The 21244-nt window shown below is 39.9% G+C and overlaps 1 protein-coding gene across 5 annotated transcripts in view; it reads right to left on the reverse strand.

The window, feature by feature from the left end:
* MOCOS (molybdenum cofactor sulfurase) overlaps positions 1 to 21244 on the reverse strand; it is a 250951-nt gene that overhangs the window by 107912 nt on the left and 121795 nt on the right. For all 5 annotated transcript variants that reach the window (XM_068936213.1, XM_009676755.2, XM_068936214.1 and 2 more), the window contains one exon: positions 14079 to 14155. In XM_068936213.1, coding sequence (XP_068792314.1) covers positions 14079 to 14155 — 77 coding nt within the window. The remainder of the gene's footprint in view (positions 1 to 14078; positions 14156 to 21244) is intronic.

Genomic DNA, 21244 nt, shown 5'->3' on the forward strand with positions numbered 1-21244 from the left:
CTATCGTAAAAAAATGGCTGTCCTCTAACTGACACAGTCAAGCCGAGAAAATTTGTGAGTGGAGATCTGATCTCTCTAAATCCTTGTGATTTGTGCTGTTAAGGATAAAATTTATTGAAATTAGGAATCTGTTCATTCAGTCCATATCCTTCAAGAGAGCATCTAATCTGGCTCATGGACTGTTGTTATTACCTCTCTACAGCCTTATTTGTAGAGCTTAATGTAGCTTTTACTCAAATACTATCTTATGGCAGAATTTTCCCTACTCAGCACCATTTTTTGTTGATACTTGTGAGAATATCATTGACATTAGACTGTACAAAATACATTTTTTATGACTGCCTTAAAATCTTATGAAGCAAGCAGTAGGAAGGTAGCTCAAGTTCCATCTGCTGTGGAAGTTTATGTTTCAAAGGAGAAACTAGGCAGAAATTCTAGTGTGCTAGAGTTTCAATTAAGAATGGTTACAAAAGTAACAACTGTCGGTCAAAACAATAATGAAACTGAAACTTCAGCATCAACTTGAGACAACACAGTCATGCTCAAAGAGCGTAAGCAACAATCAATTGCCAATTTCAAGGTTGCAATGTTGAACTCAGTATAGTAGAGCATGCTCTGTAAGATGCTTTAACAAAATATTTACACGCTATTTAAGTAAAAAAAAAAAAAGGCAGGGAGAAGAAAGGGGAAAGAAAATGGAAAGAAAGGAAAGGAAAAAAGTTACAATAGTATTTTTCCAGCTGTCATAGAAATGCAATATTTAGCATTCAAGCTGTACACAAGCGGAGTTCCTTTTCCCAATCACATTTTATTTGCATGCAAATCAGGACGTGGATGAAAACGTGCATGAATGGGAAGTAATATGGGAGAGTGGATGCCTTGGTCTTGAATTAGGTGAGGGTAGGCACAAAGATGTGAAAGCATAACAAACCTGAAAGGGCCACTACAAACGAAAACAAACCTAGAGTAGAAACTCCTCCAAGCTGAACTGGGGTCTGAAATTGCCCCTGGGATGTGAGAGCAAAAAATAAGCCTCTCTCTCTCCTTCCAGATGCACACAGTAGACCGATAGGTTTAGGAATATGGCACACCAACTGCATCGAAATAAGGTCAGTGAACATTTACTTCAGAGAACAGTGACATATGACTTCAATAAAGCTGATTTGAAAAATTCCACTGCTATTGCAGGCCTCTTACAAAAAAGACTCATCTTTTTAAAAAATGATTCAACTGTCACTTGAAAAACAAACATTAAAAGACAGGCACTTTTAAAAACGTACTTTACCAGTAGAAAACATGAGGAAATATGCCGGGTCCAACCAGGTGCATGAGCTGCTTCTTTGCGTCCTGAATCCACAGGTGACTCAAAACCGCAAAGATTGATTTTTAAATATTTTATGACCTTTTGTTGGGGTGAGATAACTATCTGGGTTTTTTTAATTCAGCTTTTCCACTTCCATAAGCCTATATTAATCCCAATGTACGTGGATGCCTCTTAGGGGAGTATCAAAATTTCGATCCATGCGGGAAGAGGCAGGGCTATTCAAAGACTCTTGAGGACTTCTGCAGGCAGCTGCACCGCGTGGGCACCAAAGCTTAAAGCAGATTGCTGCCTTCTCTGACTATGCTAACGTAGGACATTTATTCACTCCACCGCTGACAACCTCTGTGTTTAAACCACAACTAACACAACTAAAACATAACTGTTTAAATCATATCTAGAACCTAGGCACTGAGAGCCACTAAAAACTCAGCAAAGGTGACAGCTGAGGCAGATGTTTATCAAAAAGATGAACTGCCAGAATGGAATAAACATCAGACAAGAACCCAATCCATGTAGCAGGTAATGAGCTCTGCTCATTAAATCCCGTAATTTCTTTTTATTCTATATTGACTGAATCAAAGGCAGTGGAGACTAACTAGGACTATTAGGTGCTTTGCAGCTCGGTTCGTCTACAATGGATCATGAACTCCTTTATCCTCATCTCCCCTAATACATACCTCCCCACTAGAAGCAGTGGAATAGTTCAACAAGAAGTAACCTTAATGATGCAACAGGAAGATTTTTTTTGCCTTTATCATTTTTGCATCTGTTGATACGCTACTTAAAGATTCTTCTCAAACAGTAGATTTAATGCCCCAGTATATCTAAAACGCAAACTACTCCTTCTTATCTTAGAAGGTCTTCCTTCACAGGTGAAAGAAATGGCATTTGAGGACCGGAGGAGGAGAATGCTAGTTAAAATTCTGCCAGTAGATGTCTCTGTGAAACACACTGCAGGACACATGAGAAGTTATAGTGGCAGCGTGCATCCTTAAACTTAAGAGTAGGAGTAAAATCAACTAGGTCACTAGCAATTTCTGAAGACTGTACTTACATAGGCGCAATAAAAATGGGTTTTACTTAAAACTCAGTGACTCCCAAGTTAATTAAATATTCATTTTTTCTCCTGATATTATCTCACTGAGTAAGAAGAATTCACAAAAGGCTCAGCTTACGTATTAATAGTCTTGACAGTAAGTTAAACAAAATGTAGAGTCTTGAGGGAAAAGTATTTTTATCATTTAAATTCTGGCTTTTGTGAAAACAAACAGTCCATTCCTACTTCCAACAGAGAATTTTCTTTACTTAATATTTTCCCTCAAATTACAAATCAGTATGTGAAAGAATAAATTTTAGTTTTAAACTAAAATAGCACAGCACATGGTAGAATAGTTATGGCCCTGATGGGTAACATTCAGAGATTCCTACATTTTCTTCATATCTACATGTTATTTGGCAGTGGTCTTATTTGCAAAAGCACAGCTTCTAAGCAGAGAAACTAATATTATTTTCTCGTAATTGGCACTCGCCGTTAACATACAGTGCGATTTTCTGATTAATAATGAAGAAAAGATCTCAAAAGGCACAGATCAGCTGGAAAAGCATCTGCTTAAAATATACACATGTAATTAGGAGAGGACGTCAGACCGACTTGATTACATATTTCATGGGTATGTGTCAAAGAGTGTAAAGCAGTTGACTTAACCTCAGGGTGACTTCAAGAGGATTTACTTTATCTAGTGTTTGTGATTAGCACCATATAATCTGGATCTGCTGAACAAGTACAGTTTTACACAATATGCAAATTTTCTTTGGCTTTAATTTAGTCCCTTTGGATTTAGCATAAAAATCTCCGTGTTGCATGAAGGGCTGAAGCAGCTGGATCCAGTTAGTTAGGAAATTAAAAATGTAATAAATGGAACAGTGTAATCCTTGCCGTGGTCCCCACCATGCATGAGAATGGAACTGTGGCATCTGCTGAAGGATGGCCAAAGTGCGTGCGCCCTGCTCCAGCGAGACCCCCTTCTGCAAACGCCAAAGCACCGATCCATTCTCTAATCACGGAGTGCTCCTATTTTTCAAATAATTACATCTATTTCATCACCGTAGCAAGATTTATTTTCCAGGTGTGAAATACATGCCACATCCACAACATAACACTTTATTTCCTTGTTAGCAATATCAAGATATAATAAAAGTCAATTAGCAATATAATACATTGTTTAGAATTTAATGCAATTAATTTACAAGCAATTTCATTTCCCATTTCCCTCTCAGTTCCAGTTTTTAGCTGGTACTTTAAAAATATCTGTACAGAAACAATATTTGAGCATTTCTAATGCAGGTTTTAAGAAAAAAAACTGCACTCATTTTTTATATTTTCCTATTTTTAAAAGGTATTCCAAGAATAATAGGGTCTCTGATCCTTCAATAGATTTAGGCAGCAAAAGTCTTTGGAAGGTCTGCACTCGTGATATACAGTCTGCTTCTAAAACCCTCACTCCTTTTAAAAATATAGTCCCACAGACATTTATAGGTGCTGTATCCCTTAGCATAATGACAGCTTGGTAGTGAAGCGGGCAATTCCTTCACATCCTAACTATATCTGACCCAGAAAATTATCTCCTAGGGACAAAGATACTGAAGACAGAAAGCGGTTCTTCTCCACAATATCCTTTTGCCATGTGTAGGTAACGCTGGACCCGCCTAGGAACCAGAGTATCACAGCTCCACTACTTTGTCTGCTGTTAATATTTCTACAACCTTTATTAAAGAGCAGGGCCTTATACTCTTTCTCTCTTGATGTAGGCTACAATAATTTCTCCCACTTCATCTATGTAAATGGCAGATTTCGCAGTGCTACCTCAGGCAGAATTGGGAATAGATTCTCTACCGACAGCACAAAGCTGGGCCCCAGCCGTTCATTCAGACTTGCCTTCCAAACGCATTGCATGTGCTTGGCTGCATTTTCAACCAGTTGCATGCAAATGTTCCACCTACTTGCTCATTTTGTAATACTGATTCTTTAAATCATTTTAATCCCATCTACAGCCATTAGCAAATATGTGCTCCGCTGAGCGTGTCTTTCCTAATAAATTAACAACAGGCCCAACAACAGCTTCTTTTGATGCAGAAGAACCTACTGAGCTTTCCTTCTTATCAGCTTTAACCAGTAATTTGAAAATGAAAATGATCACAGACTTCTGAAGTCAGATGTACATATACGCTCTTCACATGAGACTTTTTTTTTCACTGTTCTTCCATAAAAGGGGCATTCTCCCTGGAGATAGATTTTTTTTTTTGCCTTTGCAAGACAGTTTTTGTGCTGTCAGAACGTGATCCTTTCCCTCACAGAGAAAGCACAATCTATCTGAATAAGCTTGGATCTGGAGCATGAAATATATGTTGCAAATCAGAAATCACGCATACAGTAATAGACAGATGAGGCTTTCACAAACAGAAAAACTCTTGCTGAGGCTTCCCACTCCTCAGGATACTTCCAATGTACTCCCTCTTCTGCTTTATTAGCTTATTCCACCCAAGAGAACTGTACAACCTGCCCTGCCCAACACAAACCCCAGATCCTAGGGAAAGACAAGGAAAAAAACACCTCAGCTAATGTGACAGTTCAGATTTCTAGTCCAAAAGGGATCACTAGCAGGGAGCTCACCTAGAAGCCCAAAAAGTCCCTATCCTGCACTAAGCTTATCTCTTAGCAGACAGTAAGAATAGTTATTGCTATGCTGTAACTCATCTTGTCCTGAATTTCCAAAATAGGTCAGCAGGATCGCGCTGGTGAAGTATTCTCTCCTTCCACTAATTACAATGAGAGTTTGACAGTCAAGTCAGATGTAGGTGCAGCCAGGAGGAGATCAGTCCCATCCAGAGACTAAACCCTGATCCGGAAACATGCTCAGTTACCTAGCTCCCTGCTCCCCTGAAGATTAGTATCTACGTGATTTACTAAAACTCAAGTGAAATTTCATGGCTGATCAGTCGGTCAGGAATTAGTCTCAAAGCAGTCATCTGATGTAAGGTAGAAAAAACATACACCTTCCTTGTACTATCCTGTGTCCAGTACATAAGGCACACAGAATTGCTATGGCATTGCAAGAAAGCTAGGCTGTACAATTAGCGCTCCTGTTAGTAAAACCTTAGGAAAGGGATGATTCAAGTAGGAAGGAGCCTGCACAGTTTAACTCAAGGATAAATCGGATTCATATACAGTGCAATCAAAAAATATACCGATTTTTCAGTGATTTACTTTACTGCTGCTGCTGCAAAAAAATCACTCTCTTTGGTTAGTGACACAATGGTTTATTTTGAACTAAGTAACTTGAAAACAGATTCATCACGGCAATTTATTAAAGATTCTCCCATCTTGCCTTCCCAGTTGTACACCTCTCCCGACTTCAGCGATAAACAGCAGTGCCCGGATTTTATCATTCCGGTTAACGTTCTAGGCAAAGACGACTGCCAACTCTCTTGAAGAAACTGAACCACCACAACAGGGACAAACTCTGCCCTTACAAGCTCATTAACAGCTCTGATTTATAGCTACCCTAGCTCAGTGAGGACCTTCGCATTATTACGGTAAACAATTAGGGTAGGGGAAAAAGGATTAGCAGAGACAGAGAAGAGACAAGATGTGCAACAAATGACAATATTCCTATCCTAAAGCCTGTGTCTGGGAACCACCAACGCAGGAATGCACTTTGCCGTTCCTCAGGATCAAGAATAATGGTTCTCTGCAAGAGGACTTCAAGGCATTTCTGTTGGCTTTAGTAAAGACAACACAACACAATTAAGGATGATAACAACTTCAACACCTGTCATATTCCCCATGAAAATATTATTCTTTCTATTTCAGTCAGCCCTGTGTTTTTTTTTTTTCCTGGAATTGCTTAACCAACATTTAGATGAAGGTGCATAAATCATACCTAAAAACAAAGTGCATGCTGTGATCTTACTCAGAGCAGTTTTACACCGGGGGGTTCCAACACCTTCGGAAGGAATTCCTGATCTACACTACCAAAGCGTAACTACTAGGACACATGCATAATCCACTCTTCACCTAGGGATTAAATATATACTTAGAGATGGATGGAAGAGGAAAGGCAAACACAGGCCACACTAAATGGCATATAAGAAACCCTTCTGGTGCTGACAGGGTGGTTAAAGCTTCCTTGGTGATAAAAATGATATCAGTGATTCCAGCATCCTTTTCTGTGGAAATACACGAGGGCCCCCAACACAAAAACGCCTCAAGATTCTCCTGCAGTCTTTGATATTTAGGGACCTGTAACCTACATACTCCCGTCAAAGGAGAAATGCTCAGCAGCAGCACACCTCAAGAGCTCAGTATCTCCGGCTGAGTGAAAAACCTGCCAGTGTTGTATGCTGATGTTCCCTGCCATTTCTTGCCTTGGCGTGCCACCGTCAGTGCAACAGCACACGCGGTGCTCCCCCAGCTATTAGTGGCCCCAGCTTTCCTCTTTCCAGAAATCTCCCAAGTATGAAGAGGCTCTGCTGCAAATCTCTGGCTTGTTATGACACTGGAAGCCATCAAATGCCATCACTGCAGAATGTCTTGCTAACTCCTTTTGTCTGAACACAGAACAATTAGCTCTTGCAAAGAGTATATCTTCTGTCAGCTGTGCTGCACTTTTTCTTCACCGGCTCAGCTTATAACAGATACATTTTTCCCTTCTCTTAGTTCCTAAGAAGCATATTTTTCTCTCTAGGATAAGTTGTATTATGCAAAAAAAAAAAAAAAAATCCAAGACATTTTGGGCTGTAATACTTCTTCCTGTGTTATCTTAACAGGTTTGAGGAAAGACCCTGAATTTTTTGGTCCTGCCCTAGGCCTCTTCACAAATTAGGCTGTTTGTGAATGCAATCTACATCAATATCAACAAATCCCCATAAAAAACAAAACAAAACATAAAAGCATTTCTTTTCCAGAAATAAACCTTATAAGTAGATTAAACCCTGTAAAAGCAGCCATGGTAGGATTTCTTTGCTAAGTTGCTTTTTCATAGCTTCTGAAATCATGCTCTTGCTGTTCTGCTGTATTTTCAAGGCTACAAATGATGTCTTATTTGCATTAGTGAAGTCATAAAAAGAAAGCCAAGAAAACCTGGACTGACAGGTAACATGCTAGCAGCAAGATCCATTAGAAGTAAATAAATAACTTCCTTTCCAGTTTGTTTTCTAAACCAAATTCATCTTGGGAATGAAATTAAAAAACCATATCAGTCACTTGATGAGCCATAAGAAAAAGAGAGAAGAGATTTATGTCTTTTGACATACCAGTAGTGTCATTATCTGGGGATCAGACTACCTTTCAGATTTAAGCTCTTTTACACTCAGTTCACATTCAGAAGTGTTACTTTCCTTCCTGATGCCAAAATTTAAAATGCTCTCTCCGCTCTTTGGTGTATCCAGATTTCCAGAAATATGAGTGTGGATGGAGTATCGTCTCCTTACTGTCAACTTGTCAAATATTTTTTCTAACAAAAAAACCCCAACAACCCACAACCACCATTCCCATGTTAGCACAGAAGGGCTTAATTGTGACCTGTGAAATTAAGGTTCTAGTACAGATAATTCAGGTTTCTTTTACGCTAAGGTTCATCTTATGGCAAATGACTGGCATAGAGAAAATAGAGCTGAAGTTTCATCAGTGATTCATTCTCTTTTAAACCAATGGAAGTTTCCCCAAAAAATGAAAGATTTCAAAAAACTCAATCAACATGGAGCATCCACTTCCTAAATACCCATACATCACAAGCCAGAAAACACGTCTTAATGCCCTCCTTTGATCTTATGAGCTTTAAAACAAAAACCCCAAATTCATAAGAGTTATGAATGAAAGGAGCACCAAGGATGAAAGCAGTAACATCCAGAGGTGTTCCAAGCTTCGGTGAAATGCCCAGATGATGGCAGGAAGCGAGCGCAACCTTTGCGCTACACAGCGAGCACAGACAAAATCCCAGCAATCCTTGCCAATCTGACCAAGAGAAAATTCTTTCCTGGCCCTAAGTCAGATGATTTGTATAGCCCTAAGCATTCAAACATAACACAGGAGAAACTGTACAGTACCACTAAAAGCAGGTTGCCCAAGGTCCCATCACTAGTTGCAACCAGTCCTTGATATCTCAGAGGAAGGTAAAAACTAAAAGCAAAGCAAAAAATCACTCAAAAGTCCCAACTCCCAAAGGCCAAGTTAAAAACCAAAATCAGCCCCACCATTTAGCATCCAGCACTGTGTTTTGCTTTGGCTGTTGTGTGGTATAATTGCCTTTATGAGAGCCAGCACAAGCTCTACTATCCAACAACTAATCAAGCATCCAGTCACTTTAAAAAGGAATTTTAATTCATCATCCTTAGGAGAGCCAGTTTGCATTTCACAATTTCTTCCATTATATATTTTGCTGTGCAAGTAATTCATGTTTCCTGAACAGACATCATAATTAAACTACTCCTCCTAATAAAATTGCAAATGTTGTACCTTGGTTTCATTTGTAAAACTGACAAATATTTACTAGTAAAAATATGTACCAGCTAAAGTCAAGTTTATCTTAAAAATCACAGCACACAAGTCCCCTGAAAAAGCCTGAAGTAAACACACGCATCATGATGTAACATGAAATTTGCCTTGTCATTAAATTAAAGTTGAGACAGGTCAAGGACTTCATCGGGATGGTATCAGACTCAGAAACAAATCTCTACTTTTCACAACAGAGCTTAACGATCAAAGCCTGATCTCCCTTCCACTAGTGGTCTCCCTCCTCATTACACTGATGCAATCCAGCTCCAGTCCATCCTAAAAGAACTTGAGCAGGGCTTTTACTACACAGTACAGCAAAATTAACATCAACAACATTTGGTTTATCTTGCTTGTTTCCACTCCAAGCTATTCAAACCCAGCATAAGAATCACTTGTTGCGTTGGCTGAACGCAAAGGACATACTCCAGGATGTACAGGAAAGTGAGATGCAGAAGCGACCCACATCTGACAGTGCATTTTGCCACTGAAAATTCTGTGACAGCTGAAGTGGAAGAAATATGAATGAAGTGGCTAACACCAAATCTGGAGTCATTCTGGATTATGAAGTGTTTCTCCAGTATGCGATGAGCTTTTTTGTATAGAGACAAATGCCAATGCTCTCTGTTCAAAAGCAACAGTGTACTTCCAACAGAAGCTGAGTAAGTTGCAAAACTCTGAAAGCCTCAAGGGAGTCTGGGGAAAAAAGGGCAGTGGGGGGAAAAGGGCAATTCCAAAGCACTGAATCAGTTATTGCATTGGTCTTGCTGGACACAGGTACATTCAGCTTCTACAGAAATTAAAACACTAAATGTTTAGGACATTAGGAACTCAAGTCCTAATAGAAAAGTATACCACATAGAAATGTATGTACGTCCACACACATTGCACATATCACAGTCAGGTAAGTTTTAGCACGAAGGGCGATGTGGATAGTTCCCACCTATCTGGAACACAAGTTTGAGTCGTCTGGGGACACAGATAATGGTGTAGGACCAATTTGAATTTAGGGCAAAATCCAAGGATCGTGTAGGGATTAAAACCTTTTGCAGAATTCAATTTCCTATGCCCCGTGACTTACTGTAAGTTACTCTGTTCTCCTGTGGATGTAAAGAGGCAGTACTGGCACTTTGGCTTTTCAGCATGGCACTGCACTCTCTGAAGTTTTCACAGAACTAGAGACCACCAAAGCACCTCAGCTATGCCAGCAGTGCAGAAGTTTTTAAATTCAAATATTTGTCAAAAACATTTTTGCAAATATCTAGTTTCTCAAACCTCAACTCAGAATGGGTTTATTCTCATTCACTTTTCCAGTGTCTATTTTCTCTTCATCGCTCTGTCTACCCTTCTACATTTTAGTATTACGGAAAAACTACATTTTTTAAATTAAAAGAAAAATAAATTATTTTTTAAATGAAAAACTAAAAATTTAGGGTTAAATTTAAAACGTTGAAGCCATCTCCACTTTTTTCCCTTAACAATTTTCAGCTTCAAAAGGCTTGCTTTCTAGCAAAATGCAAGCCTGTAAAGTACAGGATAGCAGGAAAAACAAAGGTTATCGTAACAGTTAAAACACACTAATCAAAACACTCCACCAAAAAACACTCTTAAGTGTCTCTGGGAGGTTAATTCAATGTAGATGCTGTTATATATTAGACAACAGACATCAATGCTTTGCACACTTACTAAACTATCTATGACATCTACAGAAGTGTTTTAGCCCCTGGAAGACAGCAGCCCACAGCTCTTTTGAATGCAATAGAGAGTGCCATAAAAAGCCTCGCAATGATTTTATTCAAGCATACTGGTAAAAAATATGGTGCTGATACAGTCAGATGTGGTTTTATTAATGAACAAATATAACAATTCACCACACTCCCTTCAGAGTAGTATAAATAAATCTGCTTTGCTATCTGCAACAGTTAGGCCTGGGTATTGATGAGAGTTAGAGAAAATAAAATTTGATGCATTTCAGATACTGGAGAAAGTATGTTATCACTTCAAGTCAGATTTAGAATAATCTTAAAAAAATAAAAATAAAAATACCCTAAACAATAAATGAATCAAGCCCAGAATTAAAGGTAACTTCTCCACCCTCATAACAGTTCCGTGGAGGACCCTTTCAACAGACAGATTATTTCAAGTCACTTCAGTTGCCTTGGATTTCATCAGTTCTATAAGACAAGAAGGTAAATTTAAAGTAATAATAAAAGACTGAAAGGTCTCAATAGACTATTTACTCATGCTTCTATTCTACCCTTTCATCTACTGCTATCCACTTTATTCAGGTTCAGGGCTCAGTATTCCCCTCAGTCTAGTATTAAGAGATTTTTCAATTGTTTAGCTGAAATAGCTACCACCAGAAGGTTCAGATGGATGAGAAGTGCAATGGAAAAGATGTTACCGTAAACTCTCCCTTTTTGCCCAGGCACCCAGCAGTGCTCCTACACCTCCAACAAAGTAGTAAGCCCTCTTTATCGGGGAACTTGTTTGTTTAAGATCGCACATTCTTTGGAAGCATTTATATTGCAAGGATGTATACTAAAGGCTCGTTTCTCATCCCTGGTCCGCATGCAGAGCATCATAAAGCAAAACATCCTTACTTGTTTGGGGCTCAGTCAGACTCCTACCGAAGTCGATGAGGCCTTGCTCATGTGGAAATCAATAGCTGAGTTGTCAAGTTGCTAACAGAACTCTCCCCACAACATTCTTGCTCTGTGAGGAAGAAGAAACTAGAATTCTTGAAACAAATCCTGACAATGAATTAGAAATTATACCCAGCCTGAAAGGTACACGCAGTCAGTGTCTCTTTAGGCTCCAGCCACTTTTGGGTCATGATGCACTTTATGCCTAAATATAAGGAATTGAAGAGTCCTTTGGAGAAGGGAGGTTCAGACCTTACATGTTAACTGTGCACGCACCTGGCCCTGACACCGACTCCAGGAACATATTCTGTCAGTCTGGTGCGCTCCCCGAGGACGCTGAGCCTCCCTGCGCACCCTGCGGTCTGAGGTTCTCTGGTCCAAGTCCCTTGCCCCTTTCACAGATATCCCTGACCCAATGCAGCCATCACTGACAGCGCATAGGTTTGGGGTGTTGAGCCAGACAAGCCACAGGGTATCCTGGAGTCACCAAGGCACATTAGTGTCCCCCTTTACACGGAGCTTTTGGCTTGAAGACTATGATCCAGCCCACAATTATGCTGGGCACTACACCTCTACCTCCCTGCTAGGGGCTTCAAAGATACTCGAACAGAGGGAGCCCCTGAAAAGAGCTTCTCAGTCAGAAGACTCCCTCCCAAACTAGCAAGCACAGGCCTCCTACCCCAGGCTACTCGCCCTTGCCTTGGGGATGTGAAGTCACGGCAGAAAATGTGCCACAGAAATCATCTTCCCAGGGAAGCCTACTGCAAACAGAGGCCTTCTCCTGGTTTGCACTGATTCCGGAAGTTAGTGTGACTGGGGAATTTCAATTCCATAATCCACAGGCATATTTTTATACGCTCCATACAGCTGAACAAGGGTAACAGAAAGATATTATTAATAAAATAATCAGACTATATATCAGAATAATCAGAATATAGCTCTCTCAATTACTAGCAGAAGCTAAAGCTACTGTCTGGGGTATGTGTTTGTGCTCTGCCATCACCTAGGACACAAGAGTGGAGGGCAGAAATTACTTTTCCTAGCAGAAGACAGGACTGTATCATTTTGTTGTAGCTGACATGTCTCTCAATGAACAAGTAGGATTTTTTCCAAACGTAATTGGTGTGTTGCTGCAACAGTGAAGCCAACCGTCATTAAAAAGCAACTGCCATATAAAAATGTAGAGATTCATGTTTGGCTCATATAAATATAAGCCAAATTCATCCCTAGGATTAGTTCCAAATCATGTCAGTGAAGGAAGTCACCGACTGAAATGAATTCCTTTTACCCAGGTGATTAGGTAAGAGAGATCACTTGAATTCATGCCCATAGATTACCGACTCCATGTTCTGATGATACAGATCCTGAGGTGGGATCAAGATGGCAGGCTGTAAGCTTGTTTATGAATCTCAGATGTACATATTTTGTATGTATCTAGCCACAAACTGGCTGCTACCTGGATATGCCCTAAGCAATAACTGGAAGGCTCTGTCCTCCACTTTTCACAGCTCCATATCGCCCAGGCTGCATTACAGTATCTTCTGCTGGAGGGAGAAGCATTAGCCTTAAGTAGTTAGAAAATCATGGGAGTAATTTAGGTTTGGCCTCTTGAGGTCACCTAGGCCAACTTTCTGCTCAAAGCAGAGCTAACTTCAAAGCTGGAACAAATTGCTCAGGGTTGCGTTCAGATGAATTTTCAACATCTCCAAGGATGGAGAGTTGATTACCTCTCTGGGCACTTCTGGTGTGTATATACCCTCACCCAGAAAAAGTATTTCTTTATGTCCCATCAGAATTACCCTTGTAGAAACTTGTGACTGTTGCCTCTCATCCTTTCACTGTGCACCTCTGAGGGGCTGGAATTTTACGTAAATTTCACAATCATGTGCTTTTCTCAGGGAGCGAGACGGAAATTTTCATGAAATTTGCAGCTGTAGGTTATATAAAATAGAGAAAAAAAGACAAACCGTAACGCTGCTTTCCACTACAGGGTGTCAAAATACTGACATATATAAACTGCTGTGAAAAGTTATAGTTTGGAAAGTTTGCTGCTTAAAGATAGTTACCTACACAGTGGAAGTAGATTTCCTATTTAACAAAAAGCTTTTGGGTGTACTATGAAGTCTCTTTCATGGCTCCTGTCTAAATCCGTGCTACAAAACAGCTTTTCTGCAGGAGGTCAAGGAGGTCCTCATGCACAGCAGGAACTCTTACTGCTTCAAGCCTCAATGGATGTAGCTCAGCTACTTACTACTACTATTTTCCTACTGCATCTTTGTGAATGTGAAGCACACTACAAGTGCTTGACATATACAAGCCTTGCATGCATATTTGGGGAGAACAGTCTGGATGTTTGTTTCTTCCAAAGCAGCTTAAAATAATCCACTATACAAGACCTGACTAAACCAGTTACACTGAAGACTCTGATCTTCACCTTGGTGAACACGGACAGTAAATCTAGGACGGAAGATTAAATTTTAGCCATAGGATGTAAGATTGGACTTGCGCCCCGGGTATAAATCTGGAACATCACTCTAGTATTAGAGCTATGTTAACTGACCTGTGAGTCTTTCCAGGACATCAAATCCATGTTTCAGAGCAATGATATCAAGAAAAGAGACTGTGCCGTCTTCAAACCTGAAGAATGGAACAAATGAGCACAGTAAACAAATCATGCAGCCACACTACAGACATTAAATCTAATTTTTGAGTTATTATTTTAAAGTCAGTGAAACTAACTTGCAAAGCAGAAACTCTTTCCTTATGGATTCACCTTTCAGTTTGGTATGGTCCTCTGAAGTAAAAATATATTGTTCAAAGCTAGATGTTCATATGAACAGTAGCTTGCACAGAGGAAGTTACGTTTTCCCCTACACAGGCTACTTGTGAGTTTTGGATTTGCAGGGTAATGGGTAACGGTTACGTCTTGTGCCCACGTCATGAAGTCCTAAGTAACCTGCTGCCCATGTCAGAAGTTGCCAGGAATAGGTGAGCAGACAGGTGGAGGCTTTGTGCCTGCCCCACTCCAAAGCAATTACAGCTAGTACAGCCAAGCTAGACGACAGAGAGATCTTCCTTACCTGGAGCAAAGGGGACGATCACTAACAAATCTCCCTCCATGTGCTCCTGCAGGAAATAACTGACCTATAACAATACAGCTATACAAAGACAGCACAAATGTATACCCGCTACCAGCACCAACACCAAATAGGGCCTAAGAGAATTTCAAGGGGGCAGAAAAGGGAAAGCAAGCCATCAAAGTATGTTTTCCTTAAGGCTCTGCGAGCACCAGAGTCCACCTGGCATTTTAAGGAGTCCATTCACCCTGCTTGACAACACAGGAGAACGCAGAATAACGCCGACAGCTGACGAAGCCAAAACCCACAGAGGAAACACTTGCGCGTACTGCGCAAATATACCGAACTCACTGCCGCACAAGGCTGAAACTGAGAGCAGAGCAAGTCTCTAAGAAGGGGGAGCCGTCTCCAAAGCTGTAACAGTTAAGGACAGATACAAACCTGTCAGAAATGACCTGAAATCTAATGGGTCAGGTTTTAAATCAAACTCTGACCATAAAGATGGTTGGTATTCCTTGAATCTTCCTCAGAAAGAACTGATAATTTCCACGTTGACAAAGTACTTGACAACATGGAGCACAGCAGAGGCACTCGTGGACAAAAATGCTTTACATGCACACATAATACATGAGAAAATTGGGGAGATTTTTTGCTGGATGTATCGTTTTTCTTAATGCACATAAAAAGCTTCTGGTGTTGTAATTAAATATGCATTGTAAAAAGGCTCAAAGGTTAAAAATGTCAGACTTCAAACACTTTTTCTTTAATAACATCAGCCTCAACAGAATAGTATAACAGCTCTCTCACTTCAACAGTGATTTTTCTTACTTATCTTGTATTTCGTTTTTCTACAGTTATCAACTAATTTAAACAACACACAAGTGACACTGACAGGGAATCAACTGAAAAATATATACAACTTCCAAAAAATATTCAGTAAGGTCTACACAAACAAATAATCTAAGAGTATTGTATATATGGTTATATGTTCAGCTCGGACAAAACAAGACAGAAATAGGCAGTCAATTATTACAAGCCAACAGGAAAGAGGAAAAGCAGTGGACTGCTACAAGGAAGAACGGTCCAAAAGAGATATTTATGTTTGCATAGTCCAACACAACATAGGCCAAAGAATCCTCCTCAGGATTTTCTGCATCTGGTCTGATAATAATTAATGGCAAAGTCCATTTACCCTGAACCTCAGAGAACAAACCTCCCTGGTTTTCAGTGATGACATTTAAAATGGCCACTAGTGATGTGAGAGAGACCTAATACCAGGAATATTTTCCCATGACATGAAATGGCAACACAGACCCGTGGACCAGCACCTCAGGGAGCAATACTGGATCCAGATACCCAGGAAAACTGGGGCTGCAGAGGAGAGGGGGAAGAGAAGGCACAGCCTAACAGCGCTTTTGAAATTAAATGTAAAAAAGCATTAAAGATTTGCATAGGCTGCAGGAAATGTCACAGCAGTCCCACATGGCTGCCGAGGAGAGATTACAGAAAGGAGCCATGAGGGGGAATTGATCTACCCTGGCCATTTATTGGCGGAGGCTTGGAAAGCAAATAAAGCACTGGGAATTAAAGACCAGAGCAGAGAGGCTGGCACTGAGCCCATCAGAACACTGCACGACTCTCAACAACCTTATCATCACCGGAAGAGAAAAGCACTTGCAAGAAGAACAAAGGTGGCAGCAGAGATGTTCAAAGGCAGAATCTTACCTATAGTAAAAAGGGAAATTAAAATTGGATTTTTGCTCATTAGATGTGATTATTGACTAAGCAGACAACTGCAGTACATGCATGGTTAAGCAACAGAAGGGATGCGTGAACAGTGATGCTGTTTAAAGATCTGAAATAGTCCAGAGCTTAGGAATTTCCTTCCTTTCAGAAAAAATAAAGTAAATAGAATTGTGGGTTTTTTGGTCAAACATTATGCTCCAGAATAGCACAATCAATGTGGCAGCATACACATGCTGCATTGTTTTGTCAGACCTGTATTATTTACTCTTTCTGATCATAAAAACATGTCTGCTGCACGCTCCATTACAAGAACTAGAAGCCTTAAAAGAATTTTTAAATGATGATAAAAATACTTGTTCAAACTTGAGTGCCTGCAAACAAAGATACAGGCAAGTCTCCTTTTACAATTTAGATATGGATTTCTGCAATGTTCCTCTCTAGTATTTTGTATTTTTATGTGCACCGCTCTATTTGTACATTACTTAGTTTTCCGCATCTGATAAAGGCAGTGCTAACACGCCATTATACCTAGACTGTGCGTGTTTACACTTCTGCCACTGCACTTGACTCGTGTATATTCTCCAGATTTACTGAACACCGTATGTGCAATTTCAGGTAAAGCTGTAATCGCCCCTCTATTTTCAGCTTTTGAAGCTATGCAATTGAGCGTCCTTCATCCCCTGAGAAATTTACAGGAACCATCTATAAATTCTGGTATTTAGCAAATGAAGCCTAAACTGCTGTGGCAATTTTACTTAGTGCCAAGGCAAACCATGCTGCTATGAGGGGTAGCTATTCCCCTTTTGGGGCGTGGGGAGCTTTCTCCCAAAACATTTAACTGCATTTTAGCAATAAGAGCAAACATGCTCCTTGCATTGCAAAACACTTCAATGACTTCAATGGCTACTTTTACGTTTGACATAATTGATGCTTCAAAAAAATTGTTTCCTCTGCTCAATGGCAGTTTCAGTGCTGCAGTAATGAGTTTAGGACAAAGTTCATTTGAATGCTAGTCCAGAAGCCATTTCCTGAAGTAGTAAAGAGTCTCTGCAGTTGATGATGTACAAGGAGACTTACAAAGGATAATACTGCAGAGTACCAAGCCAAGAAACAACAAGCTTCTCTCTCTTATCTAGTTCTTATGATATTGCTTAGCTAATTGGGTTTAGAAAGCCTGAAAGCATTTCACATTAACCTGCTATCTGGCAAACTGGTTAAACAGCTCATGGCGTAACAAAAAACAGAGCCGCCTACCCAAAATCTATCAAGGAGTGATGAAGTCAATGAGCTGCTCTTCTTTTCCAAGTCACACAAGACCTCTTCTTCTAGAAGCACAAATTTCCTTTCAAGTCATCAGGGAAAACTATTGCTTACAGAGAGAGGTCACAATTTTGGCATCTTCCTTGAATCCTTGTCCACTTGGTTGTTGTGACACTTCACTGTTAGTCTTCTGCATCCAAACGATATTTTCTAAAGCAGTCAACTCACATTTCAAGGCAACTGTATTGAGGAAAGAAACTGTGACATCCTTGGGCAGTTCTGAATTCATCCTCTCCTTAACCCAGTCACCTTTACATGGAAATATGACAACAAAAGTCATGTCCCAGACAGATGTGATTGGAAATAAGGTGCTTACGGGATAAAAGAACGGTTCATGTTTCAAGAGAGGAGTTAAAATCCAGCAAAATTTGATCAAACACAAAAATACCACCCTGGAGTTAGACAGCACTGACTTAGGTCAGGAGTTCAAAAACGTTCTTTGAGACCAATCAGACAAAGCTGAGGTTGCAAAACATTCTGTATGACGTGAGCTATTCTACATATGGGAAAGCATACAAGGCTCGGCTTTTCCTAATTCTGGGTGGGAGCAACTGCCTCCGGATGCTGGGAAGCCTGACTTGGTTAGCAGGCAGAAGAGTAATCCAGTTGCTTTTATTCAATGCATTTGCCCACACAAAATAAATCCAGATCCAGAGCCACTGCACACGTGCAAATTCCTCTGCCCAGAGATTTCAAACTTGGGTTAAAACAAAAAAAAAAGAAAAAAAAAGGAGCTCGTTTGACAGTATTGCTGAGTCAATACAAAGCACAACTGAACCACAGAAGGCACTTCACTGTAAGCCAGACTCCACTCCTTCCTATCAGGGTACTACCTCCATTTAGGTCAAATAAGCAGAAGTCGCCCCTTAGTTTCTAAAGCAGCAGGTAAAAGTGAAATGGAATCCACAGAGAAAGTACATTTCTCAAATAAGCTGCTTTTCTCTTCTGTTTTTAAATACTCCTCAGGAGTAGAGCTGCCCTTTGAAGTGAGATGTTATACAAGTTCCTTTCATCTTTTCAGCTCATTTATTTTCATCCAATTAAAAAGTACAACAATACAGAGAGGTTCTTCACATACATTTAAAAGTAGTTCCTTCAGATCCTATTTTTCACCTTTTAGAGATATTCCATATCACCTCCACATAAAACAACTGCCTTGGTAAATGTCATTTTTACATTTTAGAGGAATTCAATTGTTTATTCTAAACTGACATTTGCCGGAATTACAATAGCACCAAGGGTTTATAAGTGCAGAATTTAAGGCTGTGGGAACAGACCATTTTCAGTCATATTCATGTTGTTAGGCGAGTAATTGTCATCTCTCATGTTAGCAGGCGAACTGAACTTAATTGGTCTCACTGTTTTCCCACATCAAAACCCAACGTTTGCAAAAGGAGCTATATTTGTTTTGCTTTTCTTTAACTTAAAACACATCATTGCTGATGTATTAAACCTTTAGGGTCCCATTCTGCTCTTGAGCACATCCGTCAGCTCCCACTGAGACAAAGTTATGAGGTACCTTTCCAGTGTGTTTGGGGCTCTCCAGACGACACGAGCCACTCAGTCTGGCTTTGTCTCGCCGCAGATGATTCATTTGCACTCATTTGCCAGTGGTCCACATTACACACTTTCTGAACTCTGTGAAACCCAGCATGCGTCAAGAGCAAGGGCTGACTTTTACAATCACATCACGCAAGACCAAGTGTTTACCTGTTGGCTTTTTGATCCTCTCCTAGTAAAATCTTTGGAAGAGGACGTGGTCCACAGACCACTAACCTCAGGTACGCGGTCCCTCCAGCGTGAATATCTTTGTATCACACAGTGGATGCCACTAAAGCAAATGAAATAAAATTAGGAGATAGCCTGTTGTAATGGACATGGATGCCATCATTAAACTATGCTTCTGTAGTAATTCAATTTTTGTATAATTGCCTACACAGGAGTGTGCTCCGGTAAGCCAGGAATGTAAATGCTAGAAGGGCAGTAATAAATTATAGATTTCTAAGTCAAGACACCTACTCTCACCACTTCAGCAACTCATTTTTACCGCTGTCAGAGGCACATTACATGTTCATGAGCAATGACTGTTTCTTACAAAAAAACCAGAGTGCCTAGCCAGTGCCCGAACAACTATCATTTGTGGAACAGAAAATTGAATGAATAAATCAATCCATTTTTATTTCTCAAATATCACTGTGTGTTTCTCCCTTATGTGCAATTCAGTGAACGTCCAATTGGTAACTTCGCTCACTATCTAGATCTAGAAAAAAATATTCCCTTTTTGCACAAAAATATTTGTGGTCTTGGATTCTGTTACTCAAATCAATCTGAATGACACATTTTGATTTTATAGGTTCCTCCGAGCTCTGCCTCTGAGTAGAAACTACACTTCTGATAACTATGCATCATAATTAGTCTCATCTGGACACAAACTTTTAGTAAAATCAGATTTATTCTACTTTTACAGTTGAGAGTTTACAGCATAATTTTTAAAAGAAATTGTTTAAACAAGAGGTCTACCCATCAGCATTTAAATCATGCCAACAAGGAGGAATCCACATCTCAGGGATAATACATCCCCTGCCTCTCATGCCTATACGGACTCTCCACATTCACAGAAGCTTAAAAACAACTACTTTTTTTCCCCACCAGAAGACCCACTGGTCACAAAAGTCCTTGTACAGCACTTGCCATCAGTCAAAAGTTCCCTCCCAACTTCACAAAGCAGGCCAATATGCTTTCTTTGCATTGAGCAGGAAAGAAGAAGAAAGAAAATAAACTCTCTCTTTACAATTCCATTGTGCAAAGGGATCTTTCCTTAAGGTATATCAAACATTAAAATAAGTCCTCAGGCACACGAGGCCTACTGGTTAACCGGCCTCAAAGAATAACACTTTCGAGTATCAGCTAGCTAGCTGGCAATTTACTCATTCATCTTAACTAGTAACTTATTAATGTAACAAGAACCCCATTAAGGTACAATTCAGTGTGAGCAAGCGTATTGCAAATGATTTCTGTATCTGAGTGTTTAAAATTTGATATGCACTATTCTCCCATGATTAAATATCAATAATCCAAATGTTCACACTTCTACTTCTCATGGGAAAGTAATATCCAGACATAACAAGTAGTAGCGAAAGCAAGCAGTCTGCAAAGTGTATTTGCATAAACTGTTCACTGATCAATTATGAGTAATGAATCATTAATAAAAATTCAAAGCCCTTTCTTTGATTTTCTCCCCAGGAGAAAAGAAAGGATGAAAGACATGCTGGAGATTAATTTTTCATAGGCGATAATCTGACCAGCTGTAATCATTTGTCCATACTGAGTACCAACAGATCTGTTTATTTCCTCATGAAGACTGAGATGCAATCTTTCACTCTTAAGTAGGTGCATCTGGGGAGAAAGCCTAACCTTCTAATGAACTGCAAAGGTGAATCATTTTAAAATTAGACAGGCAAAAAAGGCACCACTTGAACATGAATTTATTCCTAACAGCCACATGCAAAAATACTCCCATGTATACTCCATGTGTGACAGTGAGGCAGACCCAGATCAATGACCTGGGATAACGTTACTAGTA

Source organism: Struthio camelus, chromosome 2, assembly GCF_040807025.1.
Source record: "Struthio camelus isolate bStrCam1 chromosome 2, bStrCam1.hap1, whole genome shotgun sequence".
Taxonomy (NCBI): Eukaryota; Metazoa; Chordata; class Aves; order Struthioniformes; family Struthionidae; genus Struthio; species Struthio camelus.